Source organism: Typopeltis vanoorti, chromosome 4, assembly GCF_054136105.1.
Source record: "Typopeltis vanoorti isolate ZY-2024b chromosome 4, IOZ_Tvanoo_1.0, whole genome shotgun sequence".
Lineage (NCBI taxonomy): Eukaryota > Metazoa > Arthropoda > Arachnida > Uropygi > Thelyphonidae > Typopeltis > Typopeltis vanoorti.
Genome location: NC_143552.1, coordinates 133,016,593 through 133,036,751, shown reverse-complemented (window position 1 = coordinate 133,036,751; position 20,159 = coordinate 133,016,593). Strand labels below are relative to the sequence as shown.

Genomic DNA, 20,159 nt, shown 5'->3' with positions numbered 1-20,159 from the left:
GAACGTCCAACTCGGTGTTGGTTCCATTCAGTTAGAGGGCACCCCCACCACTGAGCAGAACCGCTCACCAACAGTGTCGCGCCGGAGAACACTCTCCCCAGAGACTTAAAATGCTCTCTCAGGGCAAACCCTCAGAAGTTCAAGCCCCCCCCCCCCTCACCGGGAGCAAAATTTCGGAAGAAACCTAAGAGAGCTAAACTCTACGTTCCAGTGTAACGGCAATAGTCGAGCCTCAGTTAAAACTTAATTGACTACATCATTGCCATCCATTACCTTGGGTTTCATCTATCAACACCATTTAATTTAATACATTGACAATTCACATTTATGTCTTTAGGGTGAAGCAATATGCTTTTCATATTCCCCGCTATCTGTTGTGGTTACAGTGAAGGTAGAATTTATGAACAGTTTGCTCACCCTGGATGGGCATTATGATTATGCGTCGCTACAGGAAGTTAAAATGACTTTTGGTTTGTTATATTTGAACATATCCGTTGCCTCGTATGCTACAGCTTGCTGCACTAGATCGTTGGGATGCATGGACGTCTTTAGGAAGAACTTAGCTGCTACAGATTGTAGGAAAGAGAAGATGTAAGGAATATTTGTGTCTCGATGAAGTTGATTGTTTCTGACATACCATGGGGCATTCAGAATCATTCTCAAGCACTTGTTCTCTACTCGTTGTATTTTGATAATGCTAGTATTAGAGGTGTGGCTCCAGGCTGGAGAGGCATAGGTGATTATAGGACGAATCATCATCTGGTATAGCTGCAATTTGATTCTGTTGCTGAGCTTGCTATTTCTATTAATTAGCGGATAAATCTGAGCGATGGCTTTGAGCACATAAACTTGATGTGTTGGTTGAAAGTTAGCTTTTTGTCGAGCATTACACCCAGGTATTTTGTTTCTGTCTGCCAGGGAATTTTAGTATTGAACAGCAATACGTCTCCTGCAGGAGGCATTGGCCTTTTCGTGAAGAGAATGGCTGAGCTTTTTGGGGGGGTTGACTTCCAATCTCCATTTGGAGAACCAACCCTTCAACTTTAGAAGGTTTTCTTGAAGCTTTTTGGTAATGAGGTGTGGTTATATATAATGTATTAATTTAATACATCTCACGGTCAATTCCACTCGCCATGTCCCTCAATTTAATACATTCTTATAGTCCTTATAAGGACTGGCTTAAAGGGGCGAAGCAAGAATGCTTTTCATCTTCCCCGTTATCTGTAGAGGGCAGTGTAGGGATAAGGTGTTATTATGCTATTAAAGCTCTGATCATGGCAGGAGGGCAACAGCAATAGCTGAACCTCAGTTAGAACTTCATTGGCTTCAGCATTGCCATCCATTACCCTCCAAAGGTATTGGATTGAATGAATCAATCACCGCATCTCACGGTCGAGTGATTCCCCCTGGTCCATCCAATTTAATACATATAAACATGAATAAAATTAAATAAATTACATATATTAAAAACAAAATAGTGTATTATCATATTCCAAAGAAAGTCTAAAAACTTAAAAAATATATATTTTTTTTTAAAACTTAAAATCTTTTTATAGGAAACAAGAAATTATATACTTTTTTGATTAAATATTTAATAAATCTTATATGGAGAGTCGAAATCCATTTCCCTTTAACTCAAATAGGATATTCTTAGCTTCAAATAACACTGAATCATGTTACATCTGCAGGTAAAATTTTAAACTGTGTATTTTCTAATAAGTTTATTTTTCCATATATGTAAAAAAGGACGTATTTAATTTGTTATTTTATGAAAATGATGTTATCTAATTGAAAAAGTATTTAAAATCCTTTCATAAATATATAATTTTACAATTTTTATAATTTTACTTAATCTAATAAATATCAATTTTATTTAATTCCATTACCAAGATGATAATTCTCTACCAGTATGTTTCATTTATCAGTAACAATTCCATTTTCTCTGGAGAAGATTGCGGAAGTGACGTACAGCAATGGTAAAGAGGGGAAGGAAAATCACTTTACTATCTTGCTAGCGTAACTCAGAAAATGACGATGGCTCAGAGCATTTTAGCTAAAGGTCTAAAACGGAGTTCTAATACCCAAACATTCTGCTAAAAGCGATTCCTAACGTTTCTTCCCATCAGTGTTCGTACATGAACAAATAGGAACTACTAAAGTCCGATAAAAACACAAACCATTCGGTGGGGTAGAGATATCATCTCTTTATCTAGACCGCAGTGCAATCAGGGTATAGTCGTGTCCCAGATTGCCTTGTCTGGTCATTTCCCGTCTTTGTAAATGGAATCCACGCAGAGAGATCGGTTCTGTCTGACACTTGTCATTTTTACGAACACACAATGTGGGCTGGAAAAGAAAACGGGGCTAAAGAAACGATTTCAACCCATAAGTTGGCGTAATCTATTAACCTTTCTTCCATCACTTCCACCACAACCACAGTGAATCTTGGTATTAGAAGCAAATGACCATTACTGTAAATGGTGACGGAGAAAAAGGTTTTCAGTTGCAAGATGTTCTCTAAACGAGTCTTCTCCGTGTTCTAAGTGTAAACCTACAAATAAAGATATAAACAAATAAAAATGCATCGTTATGTCTAGAGTATTGCAAAAAAAAAAAAAAAAAGATTTCGAACTGTGCAAATATCGTCACTATCGTTTCGCAACAGTCATAAAATTCTATGATAGCCGAACCATTTTGGTGATCGACCGATACCAGTTTTGATGCCATTTCCATTCTTATTTACACTGCACGCTATTTTATGAATCCCATCCATGAAACATAGAATCTACAGCATATTTAGCGCCATGGATAGATTAATGATTAAATAATACAAAAAATGTTGCTCGAGCAGGAGATGGAAACCTTTTTGAACCAAAGAGCCATTCCACAAAAAAAAAAAAAAAAAAAAAAATTAATTAAAACAAAATTTGGGAGCCGCAACTTCAATTCGATATTTCCTGGTGACTCAAAGTTGCAGTTAGTTCAAACTTAGGTAAATTTGTGTTGTTTTTAATTCAGTACTTCCAGATATCAAATACCACTTTTATGTTTGGATATCATATAAATTTTTTATATGTTCAATAAATAAAACAACATTAAGTTTTTAATCACAAAACATGTTTAAGAAAGTATAGTATTGCAAAAAAAGTTAGAATTTGTATTGAAAAAAGAATTAGTCCGAACAAAAATACAATATTATGAATTTTAATAGATATTTGATTGTTTTAATTTAATGAGACTTTTGATTTTGCATCTTCTCAGCCAATTTACTAAATCTGGATTGTATGTAGTGCATTTTGTTAGTAATTCTGCTTTCAAACTTTCATTAGTCAATTTGTTCCTATACTTAATTTTTCGCAATTGTACGTTGAACCGAAAAGAGTAAAAACCCCAAAAGCAAGTCGCCTGGTATTTGAATAATTAGTTGGGAAAGAATTCGAAAATTTAAATATAATTTCTTGTGGTGTTTCTTACATAGTTTCCTAATTTTTTTTCAATTTGTGCTACCATTTCCTGAAGTTTTTGTACCCAGATGCTTTTATTCTGAATTTCCAGAAGCTCCATTTGAAGTTCTGCAATTGATATTCCGGGAAAAGCTTCAATATCTATTAATTTTAAATTGTAATTTAACGGATGTAATATAAATTTCATCATCTCCTGATGTTTTTTAAAATCCTGAAATCTGCTTGTAAATGAATCTAAAATTACAGTAATTATTTCAGTGAATATTTTACAATCAACTTTTTATTGATTTAAATTCATTCTATATATTTTTTTTTTGATTTTCAAAATATATAAATTTTTCTTCAGTAACATCTTCGAAAAACACTCCTATTTTCTGTTCAAAGGTAAGGTCTTCATTTAGTAATTGTCCGACTGTGTTTCCCTTCCCTTGCAACTTCAAATTTAATTTATTAAAATGTTCTGTCATATCAAGCAAAAAAAAACTTTTGTATCCAATCGGAATTACTGAGAAGCCCTACATGATTTACGTTATAATTTTTAGTAGCTTAGAAAACTGTTACTTCTTTTAAGCACTGAAAAAAAAAAGGTTTTAATGCTTTTCCTCTTGATAACCATCGTACAGATGTAAATGTCACTAAATCTTTATGTTGACTAGTCCCCCTAAAAATGTGTCAAAAAGTCTATGATTCAACGCCTGAAATCGGATGAAATTGATCATTGGCACAACAACATCCATCGCTCTTTCTATTTGTGGTAATAATTCCAAAGAATTTGCGACTAAAGCTTCTTGATGCAAAATGCAATGAAATGAAATAACTCCATGTGGAATATGAGTGGAGAATAATTTAACAAACCCCTTATTTTTCACAATCATAGAAGGCGCGCCATCGGCCGCAATGCATACTATATTATTAATATTTATATTTTTATTCTATAAACTTGTTAGACGGTTTTCTGAAATATCTTGGCCTGCAGTGTGTCCTTTAAGCGTTAGCAGATCAAGAAGTTCTTCTCGAATACCGGAAGATGTGATATAATTAACCATCACGCAGCATTGTACCATATCGGAAATATCATTTGATTCATCAACCGCAATAGATATAAAATCGGTAGAATTAATATCCGTAATTTGCATATTTGAAACTTCTGCAGAAATTGTTACAATCTGTTCCTTGACAGCTAGTTCTAGTCAAAAGAGGTAAATCTTTAATTTTTTTTACGTATCTCGTCCTTATTTTTCATATCCTTAAATAGAATTTCAGAGACATTATACATGCAATTTTTTAGAAATTCACCATCGCTTTTACTATTTCAAGGGATAACAAAAAACTTGCTTCAGTAATATTCGACGAAGATTTCGTTCAAGTTGACAAATTTCTTTGCTGAAGCAATGTTTTCTTTTGTAATTCTTCAATAGCTTTTTTTCTATTATCACTCTCAGGATATTTTTTAATGAAGTCTAAATGTTTTCCTCAGAAATGTCGTTCGACATTACTTGATTTGCTATTTTGAAGTCGTAGATGGCAAATTAAACATTGCCGATTTCCATTTACTTCTATAAATGCAAATTTCTCCATCCACATTTTACTGAATCCTCTGTTTTCTTCTATTATTTTTCTTTTTCTTGAACTCATATTAGAAGCGTTATTATCACAAATTTACCTGCAAGTAAAAACACAAATTCAACATAATAAAAATTAATTTGTGCATAATATTACCTGACACTAAATTAAACACCAGTTTAGTACCACAATAAAAACGTTAACTAACAGAATATTTATTTTGACAGTTAAAATCCGTTATGTATCTAAAAACCGTAGTGTTTGACAGCCGATCAATTAGTTCAAATTTTCGCAGTGGCGCTAGTTACCACTAGGCATGCATAACATGCGTAACAAATTTCATGCATGCATAGTATCTAGCGCCACGAACAGGCCGTATCAAAAAACAATGTTTGGTTGTTTGTATTAATCATGTATCTTTTAATTCAATATAAAAGAGCCGCAATTTGTTCAGCCAAGAGCTGCATGCGGCTCCGAAGCCGTCGGTTCCCGATCCCTGCTCTAGAGCATCGTTCCCAACGGGCGGTACGCGTAATCCCGAGAGTACGTGCCGGACCGTTCAGAGGTACACGAAAAATAATCAGTAATGGCGGAAATTACCTCATTTCCACTATTTTACATTAAGATAGGCACTGAACAAAATTATCAGTATTTAAAAACACTTATTTTAAGAACGAACGGTACAATTTATAGAAATGGGTACACAAGTGGAAAAAGGTTGGGAACCACTGCTCTAGAGATCAAATATGGAATTTAGCCAAGCCATTTCACACCTAACTATTAGCAGAATTGTAGCCTTAAACCAGGTGATTAAAATCACTACACCTAAATCAGTGTTTCCCAACGTTTTTTGGATCATGCTCCACCACAACGCTACAAACATTTTGATGCCTCCCCACCTCTAGCATAATAGTCAGCCAAGTTCTGAAAAAGTATAATATAAATATGTACTGTAAATAAAAAAGGAGCATAGGTAAAACTGTTTTTAATTTGCCTTTCTTCAATGAATATAAATTTTATATTACACTTTGTATATTATAAAACATAAATCGAACTGAACTCGGGAAAATTAAATCCGAGTTAATGCGATCCTTGAGCTTGATGTCTGCTGCAAAGAGTTTTTATTTGAGGTATTAATTTAGTCATTTTCAATCTCAAATCCCCATGGTTTGTGATATTCAGATGATTTCTTTTTTTTCAGTAACAAGTCATTTACAGCACCAAAGTCACATTCAACTAAATATGACGACGGGAAGGGCAATAGTAATTTTTTGCAAAACTAGTTGCATTTTGGCATTTCGTTTCTGTCTCGTCAGAAAGCCATGCCATTGTTCATTTTACGTTAAATAAAGTTCTAATAGACTCATTATTTTGCTTTTCTGAGAGTTCTTCTTGATACTGTATTTATGTTGACTGCTGTACTAATGATGTCAGCTTTTTTTCTCGGAAAGTCAGGTTGCAACATCGACAATTTATTGCCAACACTGGTGAGTTTTTTGAGTATATCGGTGATGAGGTGACGAATGCAACATCATTTGCCAATTGCTCCCCAAATATTCAAATTGCCCCATTTTGGGAAACACTGACCTAAATGAACTAATTGATATACACCGTACTGAATAAATATTTAAATATGGCGATGACGACGTCACCATGATATCATTAACTTAGAGAAAGACTAATTAATACACTTAATTAATTAACGTATTTGGAAATATTAATAAAATTTTATTTTAATTATTATTTACCACTAGAATCATTAGATTAATGTGGCTCTTAGAAGTGAACTAGAAACAAAACTAAATTATTCAAAGACACCTTTTATTATAAAGCTCAAAATTATTTATATTCAAGCTACGTCTTGAAATAAAATTCAAAAACTGTACATGAATTCAACCCAATTACATGCAACTAAGTTTGAGTATTAAATAATATAAATGCAGTTCCTAATTATAGTTTCGCTTCTCCAAGTGATTTAATACTCTGACACTATCGTAGAAGTGATCACCGTATGTACGACTCAGTGTAGTTCCGTGCAGTAATCTGTACTCATCTTGATCCACTCTAAATAGCTCAAAATTCTTGTGAAGAGAGTGTACTTTGTCTTGCACCGAAGGCGTTCTGTCAAAACTCCGATCAAATGGTAGAATCCAGTTTCTGGATCTTGAGCAACTAAAGGACTTCCCATGGAACCGCTACAGGAGTCATTAGCAGGAATGCTGCAATTTTTAGGGAAAAAAAAATTTTTTTTTAAAGAGATAAGAACTTTGTGTGTGTGTGTGTGTGTGTGTGTGTGTGTGTGTGTGTGTGTGTGTGTGTGTGTGTGTGTGTGTGTGTGTGTGTGTGTGTGTGTGCGTGCGTGTGTGTGTGTGTGTGTGTGTAAAACGAATAAAATATTCTTACATGACTGCTAATAAATGGTAAATTGGATAAGGGATATTTAGAGAATTCAGAAATAAAGTGAAGACTAATAATCAATTGTTTGCAACAACGATATGAGATGCTCATTACCTTAAAGCAACTTTTCTCAACGAGCAGTACAATATTACTTTGTAATATTGTACTGCTCGTTGTAATACACAAGGAAATTACGCATTTAGTCGTATTACTGAAGTAATCATAAAATTATTTTTTATAATTTGCTTAAATTTAAATAAATATATAAACAAATAAAAATGCATCGTTATGTCTAGAGCAGCGTTTCTCAATCTTTTTTGGATCATGCCCCACCTCAACGTCTCAAATATTTTGATGCCCCCCCCAGCATAATATTCAGCCAAGTTCTGAAAAAGTATATGTACATGTACATTTTCTAATTGCCCCCCAAAATATTCAAATTGCCCCATGTTGAGAAACACTGGTCTAGAGTATTGCAAAAAAAAAAAAAAAAGATTTCGAACTGTGCAAACATCGTCACTATCGTTTCGCAACAGTCATAATCTATGATAACTGAACCGTTTTGACTTATACCAATTTTGATGTCATTTCCATTCTTATTTAAAGAAAAAAAATCTTTCTTATATTTCAGATAACTGAAATTATTATTCAAAAAAAGGAGAAGGTTAAAAAATTACATTTAAATATTTAATGTTCAAAATAATGGAATCATTTTAGGATTGTTCTCTCTCTCTCTCCATCCCTTAATTTCTATCCTTTTCCAGGCTTCTGAAACAGTTGCTGATAATCTCACTCGTAAAATATCTCATCATACGTTGTACCTGATAATCTATAGAGATGGTATATATAAGTAAAAAGACCGAGAAGCACTACTTTAAAAAAAAAAGTGTTGAATCTTTTATATCCAATAGTAACAATAAAAGCACTTATCGGCTTTTTCGGTAACAGTAAACATGCATTGAGGATCCATCTCACTTTAAACACTCACGTAAACTTTGACTGAAGAGAGAAGCAATGTTTGATATTATCACGGAAAGAGAACATACTGATAAAACACATAAAAAGAAGTCCAAGCTCTAACATTTCAGTATAGCAATTATTCTCGGGGGGGGGGGGAGGGGACATAAAAACGAATCCCTAAGCCGTATGTCGATCGTGAGTAGCATATTGAATAATTCTACCGAGTAAGCTATGTTGAAGAGAGTTTCCCCTGAGCTCCACACAGTGGAGTTTTGAGCCTCATAAAAACAGATAGCGCACATAAAAGAGAGACAACAAAGAGAAGAGGGGGTGGAGACGAGACAGAGTTAGTGATAGAAGCAGACGGAGAGCAAGAAAGAGATGGATGAATATAACTTCAAATTGCTGTGTGTCATCATGCAAGTAAGCATGATGATTGATCGCTTGCATCTGCCTGGATGAGCACCTATAACGGGGAGGTTCGTCACACTCAGGTTAGCGAGAGGAAGCACGCGACTAAGAGTGAACCCTAAGACGACTTCCCGTACGATGCGTGCATCTCCTCCTCCTCCTCCTCCTTCCCCCCCCCCCCCCCAAACCAAAAAGCCCCCTTTATTCTTCCCGATTACTATAGCCGCCACCACCAAAACCATCCTTCCAGGCATCAAGTGTCTAAATGGCTTATTATATCCACTTCCACCTCGCTGATCAAATGTGACGGCATGAACTACTGTGAAAGTCTTACAAAAGCGCTCTCCATGTAAGTATTCAGCTTCATTGACTCCTTGTAAGAAGCGGAGACAGATAGAAAGATGTGTGAGAAGAATATGAAAGAGCCAGCCCAGCAAACGCCGATATTTCCGGTAATTCACGACCTCAACAGCATAAAGCATAGTTTCCGTAAAAAAGAAGAATGATAGAATTTATCACGACAGTAATCTCTTATTATTTTTGATCGACTCAAACAGTTCCACCTGCGTTTATCCTTTGAAAACATGCGGTTGTTATATCATAAAAATCACTGACATTTAGGCCTAATTAATACTTCTTAAATAGCACTGTTACTTACCCATATCCTGCACAAAATGTTTCATTTTTTATATTCGCTCGTCCAAGCTTCGACTTACAAGCCCATTCTTCTGCTAATGGTAATTCCACAATCGTGGGCTGCATTTTTACAGTATGAGCAGCAACCATTCTTATTTCAGATTGTGATGATAATGACCCCCAACCGGCAACTCTAGGAACTACAGTTAGATCCATTGAAAGTGGAATCCATCTATCTAAATAAATAAATTATCGAATATATATCTTATAGATTTTTAATAATTTTAATATATAAATTTATAATATTTGTAATAAAAGTTAAAATAATAAAATTTTAATAATAACTTTACCATATAATTATAATTTTATTTAGAATAAAATTTATCTACCTTTAATATTTTTATATAATTATGATATATATTTATTTTTTAAATCTTTGAAGAAAGATATATCTTTGAAGATATATGAAGCGGTGAGCGGGAATGAATACTTGATTCCCGGAAAAGTCCTTTTTAGGACTTCCAGGGTGACAAATGGCAATGCTATAGCCAATGAAGTTTTAACTGAGGCTCGGCTATTGCCGTTACCCAGCCATGACTAGAGCTTTTTAGCTCAATAACACTCTATCCATACAGATTTACTTCATTCAGATGACGGAATAAAGAGTCAAGGACTCAGTCCATCGCCCAGTTCTTTTAAGAACTTAAGAACTTGAAGATATATATATATCTTCAAGTTCTTATATATATTCTTCAATATATATCTTCAAGTTCTTATATATATTCTTCAATATATATCTTCAAGTTCTTATACATATATATATACATATATATATATATATATATATATCTTCAAGTTCTTATATATATTCTTCAATATATATCTTCAAGTTCTTATACATATATATATACATATATATATATATATATATATATATATATATATATATATATATATATATATATATGTGCATATGCATACACATTCTGATCCTCATCATCATCTGGTGTATAGCGGAGAAGAATCGACCGTGAGATGCGTTGATTAATACCCTTGGAGGGTAATGGATTGCAATGCTGTAGCCAATGAAGTTTTAACTGAGGCTCGGCTATTGCTGTTACCCTCCTGCCATGATCAGAGCTTTAATAGCTCAATAACACCTTATCTCTACACTGCCCTCTACAGATAACGGGGAAGATGAAAAGCATTCTTGCTTCGCCCCTTTAAGCCAGTCCTTATAAGGATAAGATAAACTAACTTATTTTTTGATTTCCAAAATTGAAAGAGTCTTAGTAGGAACTCTCCTATTTACCTTTACAAACAATGCTAAAAACAATAATTTTTCTCACTATATGTCATCAAACTTTCTGGATATGATATACAGCAAATTAAAAAGAAGTTTCTCCAATTACCTGAAAACAAAGGAGGATTTTGGCTACGATTATTCGAATGATTCTATTGCATTTAAAACGTGGTATTTAGTTGAAAAAATAAAATAAAATTCAGGTAAAACATAAATTAATATTGAGTTTTATTTTTAATATAATGTTATATAGGAACTACATCATTTTCTACAATTTTATATAATTATATCACACGATTCATTTCTCCATTATTAGAGTCGCGTGATCTGATAAGTTGTTGCTAGTGAGATGGAACAGTTGAAAATTCGATACTGATCACTTAGCGAGAGTTGATTGTTTATATTTTTGGCAGAGTTCCAAATAGGTGGTACTGTTAAAGTGTAGTTCATTTGATAAACTGTAGCGAAGAATGAAATGACAAATGTTCTGTGTCAAGTGATGGATGTGCTATTATCGAGTTCCTTGCCATTTATTTTCGTATCTCAATAGACTTAAAATCCTATACTTTCAAGAACAAGTAATGTGAATTATTTCTACGTTACAGTGACTAAACAAGAATGCCGCGCATACAATAGAAGTAATTATGTAAAATTTAATTACTGTTTTATTGAACATGCATTAAACTAGCTTATTATTTGTAAACACTTTTTAAAGCTCTCCTTTCTTTTTTTTTCCTAGTTAATTTGCGTATTTCTTAACTTTTCATGTCTGAAGAGTATAAAAACCTGAAGTATTGGGCAGAAATTAATTTGACAATCTGTCGACAAGAAGCAGTTTGATAAATTCTTTTCTCTGGGAATCACAGCTCGCAAAAACTGTTTTTAATCTTGATAACAGTAGTGGAAGAGTTCATAAATCTTCTTGAAGGGAATGGGGATAGAAAGTTATTTCGAAGCGACAAGGTAGACTTGTTAGTTAAAATATATCCAAGAAGGAAAAAAACACTGAAGTAAATTCTCTCAGTATTTGTAAGATTAATTTTGACTATTAGATTAATTAGTAAATGTTAGATTAATTCGTTCATTTCTAAAAAATCCTAAGCATTTAAGATAAGTTAGTTGATGAAATTTGGTAGTGGTTATAACTGGTTGGTTGGTTACCTTCATCAGGAAGACACAATGGGCGGAAGGTAATGTTCAGTGGAACGGGAGAATCCAGTTGGATCAGAGCCAAATCGTGAACTGTCGGGTCTTCAGGAGAGAATTCTGGATGTATGATCACGTTCACAGCGTAGAAATTCTGCTGTCTTCTGTTTTTCTTGGCAAGATTGTATTGTCCCAGAGACAAGAACACCATCTGTAACAAAAAGACATCTTTAGAAATACACGCTCACCACCCGTTCCCCAAACACGCACACACACACACACACATAGAGAGAGAGAGAGAGAGCAAGAAACTTCGAAATTTCATTTGACATATATCATTTCTCTGAAGAGCCTCTACATTTTCTTATAGAGAGATAAACAGAAAGAGAAACGATCAAAAGAAAACGTAACAGTTTAATTAACGTAACTTTTTATTAAAATTATTTAGAGAATGTCTAAGTTTCATTAGCTAACACATCCAGATACCTTCTTCAATAGAGTTGAATACCCGTTTGTATAAAAATGAACACAAAGCAGTCGAATACCAGATACACAACCTGAGTGGTTTAAACCATAATGAATATACAGATGACGTTAAGTGGGTCGTCTAGCTTTTTGACGTAGCATTCATTTCAGTGGATATTATTTACGCTACCAGTGGGATGTGAAGTTAAATTCACTTTCTTTCATGAGACCTAAATGTAGACAAGTTTTTTTTTTCTTAGTAAACCTCATTATTCCTCTTGTAGGATTTTTAACGCCATCTGTAACAATTTCTGTAACAGGGATAGTTTTCAGAAAGATGCTCATTTTTAATTCATGAAAGAAGGTATGATTATTTGTCTCTTTTCAATCGTATTAATACGCCCATAAACCAATCATCTTTTCTCTTAGGTTCTGTATCTGCCAAGTATTCTTTTTTTTTCTAATCTTAAATTGACAGCCAGTTTGAACAATATACGGAACATCTGATCTCGAAGATATCCGAATATTTTCATTAGCGTTAACTCATATCACTTGCCTTTCTTAACTGACACTCAGAAGTCAGTCTTTCCTCTTCAGTTCTGCCGTTTCATCCTACAATTATTGCTCCTTCCCGTGATTCATTCATCTAAAATTTTCTATTCATACTTTCTCATTTCCCCTCCTCTTTGTATATTTTTGCCTCTTCTTAGTAAAAATTACAAAAATGAATAATTGTACGAATAATTATGAAAACAACACTAGAAGATTTAGAATGAAAATACTCACATCTTTAGAAAGAACACCATTTGGGGACAGTTCAGTGTAGAAACAACTTGCTGATGTAAGAACCCACTGATTGCAAATCAAACTTCCAGCACAGAATTTTAAAGGCGACCACTCTTCGGGCATCCTCGCATATATTGCAACCACCCAAGGCCAAATCTGTTTCGATGCGAGTTCATTTGGCAGAAACCCGCATTTTTCAGGACCAGGAAGAGGAGCTGAAATTAAAAACATCGACATTAAAATATTTCCAAATAAAAGAATGAAAATATGAAATCGTGGTTAAATACTTTTATAGTATTATACATTACATACTTTTGCACAAAGTATTGCCGTGATTAATTCTTCCGTAGCACTTTCTTCGACTACTTTGTTTGCACTTGCCGTACCTCTGAGAGTGGGAAGGGGAGAAAAATCTCCCTCTGTTCGTATCAATCGTTCAGGCAACTAACAATCAATCAATTTCAGAAAAGAAACTTTACTCCACCTGCTCTCTCTTTCTTTCAAGCAGCACGAAAAGCAATCAAAAAGCCGAAACGCGAAGACTCAAGTGTTTGTAGAAGTAACGCACAGAGAAAGAGACTTACGAGGGCCAAGTCAAAAAAATATACTTGATCTTCTTAATTGACAGCATCGAATGCGTATTTTGGACAACTTTCAGAGTCGAATAACTGAAATTAAAAGAAATCCACGGACATTTAATAAGGTCTTTTCTTTACGCATTTCTGATCGTTTTTCTAGTGTTTTTACGTTTTGTTTGCATCATTCAATTTTCTTTTCTTTTTTTCAACTTTTTTCCCTTGTTGACATTTCCCTCTGGTTGTGGTATTTTAAAAATATCCTACTATAAATCCTGTTTTACAAAAACAGGATTTATAATAAGATTTATAAAAATATCCTGCTTCAAAATTAAGATTATTACAACAAATATCATTACAGTATGATTATCATTACAACAAATCTTAAATATGCAGTATACCCCGTATGTTATGCAACTGTATCGGTAAATATGTGATTGCTTCCTGCAACCTAAGTCACGTGACAAATAGGTTACAGCATCCGGAGACAAAAATTAATTTCCATTATTTCCCCCCTTCACTTATTTTCTAAGAAATTAAGACAAGATTTTTCTTCCAAAGATTGTCTCGTACCAGTGACTCCTACCTTCCAAAGAATGAAAATTTTTCTTAGCCTATTTAGGAATTTTTTTGAGACTTGAAGCTACTATCATAACTGTTTAGCAAATTGGATTTCAAAATGCGAACTAAGAATTTAAGGAGAATCTTTGGTGTACCAAGAACTATCGACTTATTTGAATATTTAGTACCCCTACGGTATCAATATACAATAATCTTCCATAGGTAGACGTGCTAATGAAACGCTATGTTGATTAATTTTAAACTGAGGCCAAGGGAATTTTTTTCATCAATTTACTCTTTAAAAAAATGCGAGTTCGGATAGCACACCGTCCCTCGTGACACCTCCAGGGAGTCTAAGGGACTCCCTGGAAGTGTCACGAGGGACGGCACCTACTCTACAGCTCTCTGTCTCCACCGCTCCACTAATTACAACGAATATCATCATCTACACCAACGCCATCTACTACCCATCATAACCACTGGAATTTTCACAGACAATCACAAACATCCATGCCCACGGCGGGATTCGAACTCGTAGCCTTTTGGCTGGAGAGCGGATACACCAACCAGGCCGGCATATAGAAATAAAAAATTCAAATATAAAATATAATATAAATAATATAATATAAAATAAAATAATATAAAACAATATAAGATAATATAAAAATATAATATAAATATAAAAAAATAAATAAATAATTTAATATCTTACCCGGAGTTGGTTTGTTTGTAATATGCCACATCATTTTAGAAAACTCAGAATATTCATTTAGCGTGAACACGTGACTACCAGCTGGGGTCGAGGCTATTCCTTCTAAATACTTCGTGTCCACATCACCCCCTATTCCTATCATGAAGATTTCGTATTCTAATGAGAAAATAAAAAGGATTTATGTAAATACCATATATTAACAGTTTTAAGTAATATTGATCAGTAATATTAGTCATTAATATGCATTAATTAATATCTAACTTGAAACATCCTTAAGAATTGTAGCCATATCCTTGAGTGAATCTCCAACAACTCCAACGTTAGCTTCTCCATCAGTGATTATAAAAATTGCACGCTTTGCTTCTTCTCGAAGAATGTGATTTATACTGCTGAAGATAATTTGAAAAGCAGCATCCAGGTTAGTTGCGCCACCTTTTAACTGTGAAAACAGAAAGCATAATAGCATTGATTTATAATAATATGAAAGATTATTAACATTTATTTGCAAGTTAAGAAATTTTATTTTTTTCTCTTATTAAGTTTATAAATATTTCTAAACACTGGTTGATAAAATTAACAAAAAAAATTTTCTCACGAATATTTTATTTTTAACTGTTTTTCTGGAGGCAAGTATGCGATATAATATGCATCCTGGCATGCAAATGGCGATACTCAACAGAAATTGATCCACCACTTAACAAGTCAGCACACGATGCAAATTCCTCATGCCTATAAAAACACGAGTTGCGACCACTTACTTCATTCCCGTATTTTGGCCTGCTCACTCAGCGGGTTAGCCACGTTTCCAGTACCTTCGGGATGGCAAGTCATCAATGTTTGGATGATTCTTTGACGCAAACCGCTGGACAACTTGAAGCCAGGAAGTCGCAGGTGAAAGTAGCATGGTGGCTTAATGTGTTACGAAGGTCGCAAAAGATCGACGTTAACCAGAACAGACTGCTATCTGGCTCTGATAGCAATTGTCAACCGCTACCTCTTGAGGTTCCTGCGGCCACAGTCAAAACCAATCCAACAGATGTGTGGTTTATATCCCATTAACCAGAAACCAACGCACAACTCGTCGAAACTGATATCATGAACGTGTGATTGGGAGGAGTCCTGACAAACGGGATACATTTTTGTTCTCTGGTGAGCCCTGTTTTAGCTTACAAACGGATTCTAGACGTTGTTTGAGTTGAAGAGAACCAGGAATGCGGTACCATCCTTCCAGCTTAAGAGATGCTTACGGTGGAAGTAGTGTCTTCGTGTGTACGGAATAGTGATCAACGTCGCCTCTTCATGTTTTTGAAAGATACAAAACTACTCAGAGTTAACCGAGAGCAGATCCTCGAACCCTATGTGTAACTTTGTAGGGGTGCAGTTGGTACAGATTTGCTTTTCATACCTGACAATGCAACTGCCCATAGAAGCTCAAGTGATGGAAGTGTATCTTAAAACAGAAGATATCCAACGACTGCCGGGAGCTAGCACAATAACCTTTTTTTTATTCGCGACCCTTTCTCATCCACAATTCCTTTTAAATAATCATGTTCGACGACATTTATTTCTGCAGTCAACTAAACAAATATAGAATAACAGAAGGTTACAGTGTATAAATGATGTCAATAGTTATATAAGAAATATCTAATATTTATTCACGATTATCAATGTTCACTGCAATTGTATGCGAATATAAGAGCAACACTCTCCGTATTCACTATGTTTTTCTTCCTCCTTCTTCTCTTCCCGTATCTTCGATTCTATAAATGAATCGGAAAGTTACAAGAAAGTAGACTCTAAATTTGTTTCTCAGTTCTCGACAAGTCTTTAAAATAATGAATGAGTACAGACTTATTAATAGACCTCTGTATTTAATTACTGAACAATCTAAATATAAAGAGGATTAGAATTAAAAAAAAAAAATTCTAACTTGCAACATGTCCAACCGATTTTTGGCCTCTTCAACGCTGTCAACTGTTTTGTCGTCCACATTGAAAACCAGTTCTGCTTTGTCCGAAAATGTTATCAGAGCCACTCGAGTACCTCCTAAAATTATAAAGAAGATCTCATCAATATTTATTTATTTTTTAAAGTATTATTCATTCCACAAACATATTTTCGTGATTGAAAGATAGCTGCAATCGGAAGAACTATCAAACTATAGGGAAAAAAAAAAAAGGAAAATCATCTCAACTATGAAAGTTGGAATGTGAATTTTTTTTCCTTTTCATATTTATTACTTTGATTTTCATAACTGACTTCTAAGGAAAGCTTCCGTAAGATTCGAATGTCGTCAAGGACGCGAGGAACTTTCATCGATTATTTTTTATTTAAAAAAAGTTTTTTTTTTTTTCAAATACAATTTCATACTAGTGAGCCTATGTATCTCAGTGGATGTGGCGTTTGCACACCACAGCGCTTGGCCGCTCGAAGGAAGACTTGGTTTCGAGTCTAGTCGGCGACTAGAGAAAATTTTTCTAAGCCTTTTTTCGACCGGCTCCCGAGTTAGTCGATCTCTGGCACGGGCAAGCGGGTTTTTCGTCCCGTAAACTCAAGAAAATCGACCGTAGAACCCACATTATTTCAGACATTAAATATATTGTGTTAGGGTTAGGGTCCACGAGATGGCGGCACATTTGAGCCGCTTCTCTTCACTGTGTACCACTTAATTAGTGATAGCCTTGGGCCATCTATCTCTGATTGGTACCAGTGGAGATTGAACTGCCCACTCAATCTCCAAAAGTTAGATAGGGCTAAATGGCCTCGCGTACTCCCCGTATACGGGAATAAAAAGGCGTTAGCTGATTTTTTTTTTTTCCTAATTTCATACTAGTGTTTCTTTTGCATAATACAAATTCGGTAATTCATACAATAATGGTAAGAGCCTGGTTGGCCAAGCGGTTAGTGGACTTGCTCTCCGACCAACAGGTCGTGGATTCAAGTCCCACAGTGGGCATGGATATTTAGGATTGCGTTTGGAAGGTGGAGATAAATTTCATTTCAGGCTAAGAACAATGGTCTATTATTGCAGTCTGAAGTGACTTGAAAAAACTTCCATGATTAAAGAAGGATTTAGAGACCATTATGTAAAATTATGTATATTATAAAAAGTACAAAAACAAAATACCCTTATACCTTTTAATGTGGATGACGCATTAAAAAAGTGCATAGGTTTCATAACATTGCGTTTCCATCCTGGTTGAACTTTAATCTATAAGCGGAAGATTGAAATCATAATAATTTTGATGTCCCGATCTTATGTTCTTCATACGCTTAACGTATTAGGCCCATTGACCTGTTCATGCGGTATGCTATTCATTTGCCTTTTGGGCAAGTGAATAGCATACCGCTCCCATTCTATGGAGTTTAAAATTTCATTTAGTGGTTACTGGAAAATATATCATTGTAATTAAAAGAAATAAAATTTGTTAAACAGAAATGTGTATTAAGGGCGGGGGGGGACGAAATAAAGTATACCATTCAAAAGTAGGACTAAGAAATGAATATCAAACTATAAGTAGGCATTTTGCGTTAAAAATTGGGTTATTTAATATGAGGATGAAATATATATCAGGGTACTTTGAGTCATCTGGTAACTTCGACTTTCATAGCGGTGGACCACCAGAAGATATAAGAAGGCTATAAGTGTCGATTCTAGTCATCGTTTGATGGATTTTTTTTTTTTTTTTTTTTTTTTTTTTTTTTTTTCAGCTAGTACTCTGTCGGCCTATGGCGCAGATGAGTAGAGTGTTCATTCTGGGAAACTCAGGTATTTAACTAAGAATTCTGAATAATAATCTATTTCACATATATACCAGATATATTTGAGAAACATATGAATGAAGTATTACTTTCTCCCTCCTCTTATTTTTGAAATCATCAGTAGCCACTGAACTCAATTGCTGGTGACTACTCGTAGATTTTGTCTACTTGCCGATTTCCAAAAGTCAATTAGGGATAAAGGAATTCTATCTATTCCCGTTGTGAATAAAAGGCTAGTGAATACATATAATTGACAATGAAAAACTTAATATAATAAAAACTTATTCAAAACCATAGTAGAATTCATCCGAAACCTAGAAGGAATTATTTTTATTATACAGAAAAGTGATTATTTTAACCGGGGGAAAAAAAAAGCAAGAAAAAGTAAAAAGAGATATTCAGAACTTTAAAACAAACAAAATAGTAGGAATTGACATATCTTCGAAACTACTGAAAGGCGAAGAAGAAAAAGAAGAAAGACCCATTCTTTGTGCATTTCATAAAATTATTCAATAAGTCTGGAATACAGAAATTTAGCCAAGCGAGTGACACGATGTCAGAATTCAGAGAACAAATGGCAAAATCCTTGATCATTAAAAGCATATTATTACTGCCATTTATTTATTTAATAGTATTGTTGCGTTTATTTTTATGTGTTCCTTTTCATCTTTATACTTCTCGTTATCTTTTATTTATTTTTTTGTAATGATTTTGAATGACGATTTCAACGTGCACTTATGGAATAAAAAGTCTCTTTGTGCTACAAATTCCACTAACTATTTAAAATCGCAGTTGTTTGTATTTCAAAGCACATTCAACTATTTGTTAAAAGAGATAAATTTGTCCTAACAGAAAACAAACAAACAAAAAATGCACTTCTTTTTATCGTAATATTAAAAAAAAAAAAATATTTAGAAACATTTGTGAAAAATCAAAAAAAAAAAAAATTTTTCGAACCAAAAAGGAATATTTTTCAAACTACTTTATTCTATCTAAAATTCATTGGTAATTTCTTAGGAGAAAGTGTCGTGGTGTTTGTTTTATGTCCGTTTATTTTTTTCCCGGTCATGCTCACAACTGAGTTGCCACTCTTTCTGCTTACACTGGGAATCTCGAAGGACCTGAGATGGCTAAATATCCATGTGTGATGTCCATAAAACTTCTTGCTCTTTCGAAGCGAGAAGGCGGTCAATGGACCACTATTTTATTCTTGCAGCATACCCAAAAAAAGTAAGAATAAAAAAGGGAGAGAAAAAACAATGCCTCTGTTTTGAATCTCTTCCAAACCCTACAATAATAAAGAAGCTAACAATACTAAAGTTTGTTCGAAGAATATCATCACCAATAGGTGAAAAGTGCCTTTATTACAAAACTAGCGTATATGATAAATTATTTTTTTATTATTTAAATTAAAAATT

At 34.1% G+C, this 20,159-nt stretch overlaps 1 protein-coding gene across 1 annotated transcript in view; it reads right to left on the bottom strand.

The window, feature by feature from the left end:
- Positions 1 to 6,827: 6,827 nt before the first annotated feature.
- Positions 6,828 to 20,159, bottom strand: part of LOC150107686 (complement C2-like) — a 65,269-nt gene continuing 51,937 nt past the window's right edge. Inside the window, exons 6-12 of the mRNA XM_090391465.1 lie at positions 16,910 to 17,025; positions 15,241 to 15,418; positions 14,980 to 15,135; positions 13,132 to 13,346; positions 11,896 to 12,091; positions 9,454 to 9,667; positions 6,828 to 7,246 (exon numbers count right to left, since the gene is read on the bottom strand). Of these exons, the coding sequence (XP_090247591.1) occupies positions 7,048 to 7,246; positions 9,454 to 9,667; positions 11,896 to 12,091; positions 13,132 to 13,346; positions 14,980 to 15,135; positions 15,241 to 15,418; positions 16,910 to 17,025 (1,274 nt within the window). The 3' untranslated portion in view covers positions 6,828 to 7,047. The remainder of the gene's footprint in view (positions 7,247 to 9,453; positions 9,668 to 11,895; positions 12,092 to 13,131; positions 13,347 to 14,979; positions 15,136 to 15,240; positions 15,419 to 16,909; positions 17,026 to 20,159) is intronic.